At 40.4% G+C, this 10,392-nt stretch overlaps 1 protein-coding gene across 1 annotated transcript in view; it reads left to right on the top strand.

The window, feature by feature from the left end:
• LOC103130411 (transmembrane and TPR repeat-containing protein 1-like) overlaps positions 1-7,529 on the top strand; it is a 19,542-nt gene extending 12,013 nt beyond the window's left edge. Inside the window, exon 2 of the mRNA XM_007541793.2 lies at positions 6,354-7,529. Within this exon, the coding sequence (XP_007541855.1) occupies positions 6,354-6,576 (223 nt within the window). The 3' untranslated portion in view covers positions 6,577-7,529. The remainder of the gene's footprint in view (positions 1-6,353) is intronic.
• Positions 7,530-10,392: the final 2,863 nt, after the last annotated feature.

The raw sequence follows: 10,392 nt of genomic DNA, 5'->3' as shown, positions 1-10,392 counted from the left end.
GGAAAGTAAAACCTGATAGTCTGCCAGGCTTATCATCCACTGACACTAGTACTGCAGCAAGAAGGTTCTGGGTTCGATTCCCGGCCCGGGGTCTTTCTGCATGAAGTTTTGCAGAAAGACCTCATGCATGTGTGGGGTACTCCGGTTTCCTCCCATAGTCCAAAAACATGACAGTTAGGTTAATTGGTGTATCTAAATTGTCCCTGTGTGTGTGCATGGTTGTTTGTCCTGTCTGTCTCTGTGTTGCCCTGCGACAGACTTGCGACCTGTCCAGGGTGACCTCTCCTCTCGCCCGGAACGTTAGCTGGAGATGGGCACCAGCAGCCCTCCTGACCCCACTAGGGACAAGGATGTAAAGAAAATTGATGGATGATAAACTGTCCCAGAAGTTATCTCACTACCACAATTAATCGTAATTTTACACCAGATGTTACAGCAATCCCAGCCAAAAAAAGTTCCACTTTTGTCTTGTCAGTACAGAAATTTTTTTTGCCAGAAGTCTTTGACATCAACAAAATATGTTTTCTTAAAATTGAAATAAACCATTGTCCTTTTTGGTTTTAGCCTTTCATGCATATTCATGTATGAACATGCATGAAAAATGCATGTTCATGCCATTTTTACCCATTCTCTCTTTCTTATTGATGAATTCGGAATTCGAACCCATGCAGAGTGAGGTCTGTAGAGTTTTGGATGTTATTCTGGGGTTCTTTTGTGATACCTCCTTGGTGGTTAGTTTTTGAGCTCTTGTAGTAATTTTGGTTGGCCGACCCCTGAATGGAATTTTTACCACTGCTGTATTTTTTCTCCATATACAGCAAGGAAATTTGTTCTCTGGATTGGTGTTAGGTCTGGGTTCGCTGTCAGTAATAATGCATGAGTCTGGCTTGTGAAACTAAACTAGAGTTCAACAGTCAATCAGTCGACTGTTGATTGATATGGTAGCAATTACTAATTGACTTACAACTAGGTTGTAAAATTTATGATTGGAATCCACGTTAAAAAAAAATCAAATTTTTTTAAATACATTTACTCAAATTATCAACATATTATGTCTTAGTATTTTCTTAGATGATTTGAAATATTTAAATGGGAGGGAGAAACGAAACAAAAAATGCATCTGTAATTGGCAAAATTATTGGGTAAAATATCGACATCTACAAAAAAGTATGCATGTTCATATTTGTGGATTGTTTATGATTTGTNTTCCGATTATGTGAGAGGGAATGAGCTTCCAAACGTACAAAACGAAAAGAAACATTAGATTCCTTTGTTTTAGCAGGCGACTGACAAGGTCCCTTATGTTTTCCACGCTCTTTCAACCTTCCTTCTGGGGAGAGGGGGATTGGGGGGGGCGCCGATTTATGTTTTCGCATCCACCTGAATAATGGCTGATCGATCATTCTTATTAGCAACAGACAAAGAGTATCAGAGAGTACTATGAGATCCTGGCAGTCTGAGAGGCAGCTACTCAGAGATCCAAGCAGGGGAATGGCGGCGCTGCGTAGCTGCAGGGAGTCGATCACTACGAGGTGAGGCGGAGCCACTACTTTAGCAGTTAGAAGAAAGCAGCTTACAGCCACGGCTAACTTCGGGAGACAAGGTAGAAAAGCCTTTTTCCCCATAGTCCAAAAGACCGCATTTGTGGCTGCATTTTTACTCCAAAATCCAGCCACAGTGTCCAAAAGAAAAAACCATAAGTGCAATCATTTGCATATTGAGAGTCTACAGAGGCTGATGATCTCCCCACTCTGCTCCTTTTTATAGTAGCCAGGCTTGAGAAGTTCATTTCACACAGTTATGTTGTGGACTATAAGCCACACCGGGCTATAAGCCTCAGATATCTCTGCTGCTCTAGGTGTTCCACAATGATGCAGCACTCGGCAGAGGGAGCGAACACCCACAATTTGAGTCATAACAGGTCAATTGAATATCATATTTATTACGGTTGACAAAGAAAAATTTGCCAAGTTTAGATTTAACTGAACTGACTACGGTAGTTTCCGAACAGTAACTGTAACAGTAAAAGTGCTGATCCTTCGTGTCTGCTACATGCTACTGCATGTGCTAAATGATTATTTTGAAAAAGTTGCAAGATAAACTATGGAGTATTTACAAACAGTGCACTCTGTTCCTAAGGAATGTGCAACTGAGTAGGATACCCTCTGGAGATGAATATGCAAAGAAGAATTCTTCATAGGATCAAGAAAATTATGGACAACACTGACCATCCTCTTCACACGACTGCTGTAGGAAGGCAGATCATCTTCAGTCAGAGGCTTCTTCAAATTCATCTTCAGAAAATCTTTACTGCCAACAGCCATCACGATCTTGAATAACTTTTTGAAGAATCTAAATTAATGAGTTACAACATTTAATTTCCCTTTGGGATTAAGTATTTTTTAATTTGAATATAAATCAAACTCTGCTCAAGACCCCATATAACATTGGACCGGCCCTAAATGAGGGTTAAATTCACTGCACTATGCATCTCTCTGCTAGATACAGAGGGACAAACGGAAGATTTAATTTATGAGGCACTAGTAGAGACCAAGCTTTTCCCTTTTCTGACGATTGAGTTTTTAATAAGTGCCACAGAAACTATTTAATTTGGTTGTCCAGGCTTTAATGAATGGGCTTCCCTGCTCTTTGAGCAGTCAAGTGCTGCTCTGACTACATTTGATATGTCACAGTTGTAGCATTTGTGGTACTGCAAAAAAAAAAAAAAAAACTGCGTGCTGCGTGACTACAAGGTGAATAAGACAGCTCCTCCACAGGCTGAACCACCGGTCCACTAGTGCATCATTCCACCAAGGAACAAATACATAAATATTATCAGTGCAGACACATAGCTACAGGCTGGGTCAGAATGTGTAAGATGTAAACACACATGCTGCACATAATTCTTTGTTCACAGATATATCATTGTCACTGCACGCTCAATGAGCACCTCTGAAAGCTTGACTATAGGTTATATTTGCGGTTCGAATTGAGCTTGTCCAAGCAGAGCAAGTGCTGTGGCTTTTAAACTTGACACCTACCTTGATGGAAGTATTCTCCAAAGAAAAATTTGTCCTTTCCAAGGGTTAATGTAAATTCCGATACAGGTAAAGAACACCTTCCAAATCGTCCAGTTTGAGTGAAAGGTGGGGTGCAAACCGCACCAGGGTAAACTTCAGCGATGCAGACTGTGATGGTGAGCTAATCAAGTAATGCGCAGACACTGCCAGTGGTGTGATTGGTGTGTGCTGCCAGCTTCATACCCTGTTCAGTACAACTAAGCTCGTCTTTCAGCAATGATTCTGCTCTGCTGGTGAAATGCTCAGTGCAGCAAATACGTGTGTAGGCCTGTCACGATAACAAATTTTGCTGAGCAATTAATTGTCTAAAAAATTATTGCGATAAACGATAATATTGTTTCAAGACCTTTTGACACTGCTTTAATGGAAATGACATAATAATGCATGCTATTTCTTGCCATAGATAGATACATTTTATTTTCAAAACAAGACAACACTGGAACTGATAAACTAAATAAACAAAAACTAAAATAAAATGGATTCTCAGTATCCATTAACAAAAAACGTACTTGAATAAAAAGTAAACAACATAAAGCTAAAGTGGAAATAAATACTGCATTCAACCAAAAGAGTACAGATTATGAAGTCTGTGTACTATATTGCCCTTCAGTAATCACTAGATTTAAATGGAGAAGATGGGCACATCCCACTACCTGATGCAATAGTTCATACTACATGGGGTTTTTTTTGCCCCCATTTTCTTAGAACGTTGGCCGATCTAAGATTTTCGCTGGTTATTTCGTAACCGGTCATCCTACAGTGTGTGGTGGGTTACGGTAGATCGTCGTGCCCGCTCCGATCTAAATTAGGGGTTTCCCCCGACTGGGAGCTTAACGCTGAATGTGACAAGTAGCCAATCAGAAAGCGCGGATTCTCCTCCGTGCTTTCTGAGGGGAAATTACGGAGGGAAATTCGAAACAGCTGACACGGCGCAACCCAAAATCCAGCGGACATTGGAGATGATATGTGGAAACAACAATAATATTAGCACAATAATTAACATTTCGTACAAAGAATAAGAAATGACAAGGGGAGGAGTTGGAGCCAAATTGCTACCGCAGTTGATAAACCCGGTAACTTTTCAGCTGTTCTTCGTTAACGTGACATAAATAGGTTATAATTTTCATTCAGTCAGAACTTTACGCTGACTCTAGCCACATGCGTCACAGGTAGATTCTAGTAAAGCATTGATGAATGCCTCGTTCTAAAATTAGTTTTAACTGGACTTGTAGCCATAATTTTGTGCCCAGGTGGCTGGACACCACACGGCACGACGAACCCGATTGAACTGTTATACCTAGAGTTTCGGTCGGCTAATGTGTGGTCTCTCATGTTTTGAAAATGGGCCGACAATCGGCCGACAAGTGTAGTGTGTGCTGGACATTACACTAAGGAAATGAGGAAGGGAGGGTCAGTGGAGAGCACTGGAGTTGAACGTTTTTTCAGTCAGTGTCATCAACAGAAAGAAAAAAACGGCAGGAAGAGACGATAAAGCCATAATTAAAATGAGGTTGATGGGTTTAATTTATCGTGCGATTAATTGATTTTATCGTTCATTGCAACAGGCCTAGACGTGTGCAGTCCAGAGTTACTGGTGTATTAAAAATAACCATTTTAAACAAAAATCATGTATATATCCTGTAATAACAAACTTAGCCTGGTGTGAGGGGGGAAAGTAAAACCTGATAGTCTGCCAGGCTTATCATCCACTGACACTAGTACTGCAGCAAGAAGGTTCTGGGTTCGATTCCCGGCCCGGGGTCTTTCTGCATGAAGTTTTGCAGAAAGACCTCATGCATGTGTGGGGTACTCCGGTTTCCTCCCATAGTCCAAAAACATGACAGTTAGGTTAATTGGTCTATCTAAATTGTCCCTGTGTGTGTGCATGGTTGTTTGTCCTGTCTGTCTCTGTGTTGCCCTGCGACAGACTTGCGACCTGTCCAGGGTGACCTCGCCTCTCGCCCGGAACGTTAGCTGGAGATGGGCACCAGCAACCCTCCCGACCCCACTAGGGACAAGGATGTAAAGAAAACGGATGGATGATAAACTGTCCCAGAAGTTATCTCACTACCACAATTAATCGTAATTTTACACCAGATGTTACAGCAATCCCAGCCAAAAAAAGTTCCACTTTTGTCTTGTCAGTACAGAATTTTTTTTTGCCAGAAGTCTTTGACATCAACAAAATATGTTTTCTTAAAATTGAAATAAACCATTGTCCTTTTTGGTTTTAGCCTTTCATGCATATTCATGTATGAACATGCATGAAAAATGCATGTTCATGCCATTTTTACCCATTCTCTCTTTCTTATTGATGAATTCGGAATTCGAACCCATGCAGAGTGAGGTCTGTAGAGTTTTGGATGTTATTCTGGGGTTCTTTTGTGATACCTCCTTGGTGGTTAGTTTTTGAGCTCTTGTAGTAATTTTGGTTGGCCGACCCCTGAATGGAATTTTTACCACTGCTGTATTTTTTCTCCATATACAGCAAGGAAATTTGTTCTCTGGATTGGTGTTAGGTCTGGGTTCGCTGTCAGTAATAATGCATGAGTCTGGCTTGTGAAACTAAACTAGAGTTCATCAGTCAATCAGTCGACTGTTGATTGATATGGTAGCAATTACTAATTGACTTACAACTAGGTTGTAAAATTTATGATTGGAATCCACGTTAAAAAAAAATCAAATTTTTTTAAATACATTTACTCAAATTATCAACATATTATGTCTTAGTATTTTCTTAGATGATTTGAAATATTTAAATGGGAGGGAGAAATGAAACAAAAAATGCATCTGTAATTGGCAAAATTATTGGGTAAAATATCGACATCTACAAAAAAGTATGCACGTTCATATTTGTGGATTGTTTATAATTTGTGTTGAATAGAGAAAAGTGTCAAGTGTCCTGGGGTGTTTTGAAAGGCACTGTCAAATAAAATACATTATTAGGCCCGAACAGCGGGCCAAACTCCTCTACAGCACCCCCTGAAGTGAGTTGGGGGAAACCATAGTATGTAGAGATCTGAAACTCGGTATGTAGGTAGATCCCCCTGAATCAAGAAAGAAAGTTTCTTGGAGGTACCCTCTAAAAGGCTCAGGGAGGCAGCCATGTTAGGTCAAAGGTCAAATTTGTGTTACAGAAAGTGTCCTTGTATATTTGAAGTCTGTTAAACATATTACTACTTAATATAAACCCTGATACGTTGATTACAAATACATAAACTTGTTGCTGGTTTTATTGATTGACTGATTCATATCTATTTTTCTTCTGATCAGGTTGAACATCCTACTGGGTGGCATGACGCCTCTGTATTTCCATATCATAAATGTGTGCTTGCACTGCGCCGTTACCTGCCTGCTCATGTACACATGTGAACGTTGGGTGTTTGAGAACCCATGCCTGGCTTTCTTCACAGCACTCCTCTTTGCTGTGCACCCTGTTCACACGGAAGCGGTAAGTACAGTCCAGTATCTGTTCTCCATCTATCATACTCTGTAGAATTTTAATTAGTCATTTTGGCAAAAAAGGATTTTCTGATAAACAGAATTTCAAGCATTAGAATTTGTTTACTTTAAAAAAAATTAAAATGATTTACCTTCAGCAGATTCATTCAACTCTATTGTAGTTTTTAGGATGAAACTCATTAATAGGTATTTTGAAGGTCCTGGGTTCAAGACCCAGCCCGAGGTCTTTCTGTATGGTGTTTGCATGTTCTCCCTGTGCATGCCTGCGTGAATTCTGTCTGGGTGTCATGGCTTCCTCTCACAGTCCAAAAAAATGTGACTGTTAGATTAATTGGTGTCTGTAAATTCTCTTTAGGTGTGAGTGTGTGTGTACATAGTTGTCTGTGTTGCCCTGAGATGGACTGGCTACCTGTCAAGGGTATACCCTGCTTCTCACCCATTGACAGCTCCCCTCGAACACCTGGAAGTATAAGCATATTAAATAATGGATATATGGATGGGTGGATAAAAATCACTATATTTAAAAAAAAAGTTAAGTCAGCTATGCTAAAAGTCAACTAAACATGGTTTTCTCACTTTACTAAACTTAAGGGAAACCTCTTAAGTTGTTGAATAGAAAGATAAAAGATGAAAAGAATAAAATATGTGAAACACTTAATCCCTATGAGCACAAAGATGCTCAGGGCTGCAGAATTTGTTTTCTTCATGTAAACAAAGTGGACACTACTGTGATATGGCTCTCTGCTGTCAAGATGGTCTAGACTACGTGGTGAAATATTGCTGTTAGTTGTGCTTCCAGTTCAGCTGTCTTCTTGTTGTAATTCTCCTCTTAGCAGGTGGTTATGGTTTCACCCAAAGGAATGTCTATTCCTTAAATAATTCCATAAAATCTGCCCAGAAGACCATCGGCTGCTCTCTATGGTGGCCGATAGGTACAAATGCGCAGCAACAGAGAAAACATGCAAACAAAAAAAGAGACGTAAACAAATTAAATGCAGCAAACAAAAAAGAGATGCAAACAAAAAGCAAATGAAGCAAACAAAAAAGAGACGCAAAGAAAAACTACAACCACAAATGAAATGCAGCAAATAAGAGAAAAGATGCAAACAAAAAGTGCTGAAAACGGAAGTGCTCCAGACCACTAGAGGGAGTCGAACAAAAAACAGCTGTGTCCAAATTTAGGGTCTGCATCATTTAAAACGGTGTTCAGAAAAGCAGCAATGGCGGCACAATGATTTTTGCTGTGTTACACTTAAAATTACACAATGATTTTTTACAATGTTTTTAGGCGAGAACGTAGATGTATAGATCTCAAATATCTGCTCGATTCATCAATAAATCACTTAATTACAATATTGCTCCGACGTTTTCGGAGATGTGTGCTCCTGTTCCATTAACAGCCAGCTCCCCTCGCCAACTGTCAGCTGGCCGGGCGCACCAGGTTCGGTACACCGAGAGAGAACATCCGTCTCCTGGCAAATCGTTTTAAAAACTCTCGCTAGTTTCCACCTATGAGTGGAGGTGAAACACAGATAATAAGTCAGGTAATGGCTGTAAAATGTTTTGGTTCACTAAAGTATTAAATTTATTCCTGAGCAAATGGGTTTGACAGATTAAAGTTAAGCCTTCAAACATAACAGTTTTACTAACTGTAATGTCTTATTTCCAGAGATCTGGAGAATATTTGAAAATGAATAATTTGCTTACATTCCTTGCTATACATGTTTAAACACACACGCAGCCTTTATTACAAAAAGTGAGGAATAATACAGAAATAAAGAGCAACAAAAACCAACTTCGAGTCCGCTTTTTTCCTTTGCCGCTCTGTGCTTCACTTTGTCACGGTTCCTAAGCAACATAACGCCGAGATGGAGGCTAGGCAGCTAGCCGAAGGCTACAGCTTCTCTCTTCTGGTTGTCCGTATTCGTGGCCTTCGAAGGACCCGTCTTCCGTAGGCCGGGCCGTAAAAGGATAGACGCCTAATGGACCGCTCTCGTCTTGTAATATAATGATATTACAAGACATATAAATATATACATAAATAATGATTACTGAATAATATTAGGCTATACATGTGTGACCAGTAGGTGGAGATCTTTTTAAAAGTTACAAGATGCACTCGAATACAGACTGAGCAGTGCACAATATTTTATTAAACAATTTTCTTAAAACATTTCTCTTTTTTAAAGACGAGGCTTCAGGCCTACTACTCGGTCTCTGGAACAAAAGGGAACATGTGAAACAAATGACAATTTCAGTTATTCTAACAAAAAAACAAAACAAACCATGCAATACAAAACAAGCAAATTAGTAAACCAATCCAAAAGAAAGCAAACAAATTAGTAATTTCAATAATACACAACAGAAACAAAAAGTAAAAAAACCCACTTCAAACGATGGAACAAATTGTTGTCCGGTTTCAGAGTCCTTTCAAAGGGGCATGAGGAGAAATGCCCCGCCCACACAGCCTGCCCATTCCGCAGCAGGTTTTGTTGAGAGGGGCCCAAACAAACAAAGGCAAAACAAGACAAGACAGCAGAGTGTCCAAAGTGCTACAGCTCCAAAACACAATCGGGTGCCTGAAACAGAAAACCCATTACTGTGGATCCAGGTAAAATAAATTAAAATCTAAATCGCAGGTAGCTTACCCATGGGTGGAAACACAGCCTAACCCGGGAGGGTGCGGATCAGCAGGTGAGGACCAGATGAAAGCCGCACACCACAATAACCTCCAGCTGCAGCCTGTAATGCCAGCAGAGCAACACTGCAGAAATGCACGATAGGTGTAGCACCCAACAAACCAACCACGATCCCAGCCACTGATAGCAAAACTGGCACTTACGATCTCAGTTGAGCCAATCAAACACATAAGCCAACATGTAGCGGTCGATTGTGGGAGAAACAAAGACACACGCACCTTGCAGCGGCCTGCCCAACTATAAAGGCATCTGCCCCGCCCACCAATCAATGGTGCCCTTCCGGCTGCACCAGGTGCCAAAAAATCAGTTTTAAAAGTGGAAATTCGGAATAATTTTACAATGAAATAACAGCAGCTGTTATATGGACAGTTGTATCAGATGATACATTTACTCTTCAATGTATTTATCCAGGAAAAAAAAACAAACATAGTAGTTATGTTACAACCTCAATTTGCTCCCTTGAATCCAGCACATTACACCGCCACTCCGGTAGGTGGTAACTGTGTACCAACTCAACCTACTTATGACCTTGCCAAATACCTAGCTCGCAGTCAACTAATAACCTCTGGTCTTACAAATTTTGATGACCTACTGGGCATGGAAATCATCTTTCAAAGGTGCCATTGTGGGTCTCGAGCTGTCTGCGGGAGAAGAGCTTGATTTACTCATACACTACCTGGGTAAGAACTCCATCAAACAAGCCAAACAGATTAAGGCTGCCAATATCAGGAGCCCTGTAGAAGGTTTAATGATGGCTTGGGAAAGGCTTGAGGAAATCTACGGCTCTCCAGAAGCCATAGAGTAGGCACTTTTCAATAAGGTGGAAAGTTTTCCCAAAATCACAGCCAGAGAAACTCTCAAACTGCGTGACCTAGCAGATCTGTTGCTGGAGCTAGAAGCTGCCAAGACGAATGGCTTTTTACCTGGTCTGTCCTATTTGGACACATCAAGAGGAATTCAACCAATAGTTGAAAAAACTACCTCACAACATTCAAGAGAAGTGGATGTCTTATGGTTCAAAGTACAAACGTGAGTACAATGTGGGTTTCTCTCCTTTCAAAGTTTCTACAGACTTTATATGCACTGAAGCTAAAACCCATACAGACCCAAGCTTTAACCTGTACAGTTCTAATCATCCAGGCATAGCAAAT

Source organism: Poecilia formosa, unplaced genomic scaffold, assembly GCF_000485575.1.
Source record: "Poecilia formosa unplaced genomic scaffold, Poecilia_formosa-5.1.2 Scaffold633, whole genome shotgun sequence".
In the NCBI taxonomy this organism is placed as follows: domain Eukaryota; kingdom Metazoa; phylum Chordata; class Actinopteri; order Cyprinodontiformes; family Poeciliidae; genus Poecilia; species Poecilia formosa.
The sequence above is the reverse complement of the archived record's forward strand: the minus strand, read 5'-3'. Positions and strand labels throughout refer to the sequence as shown.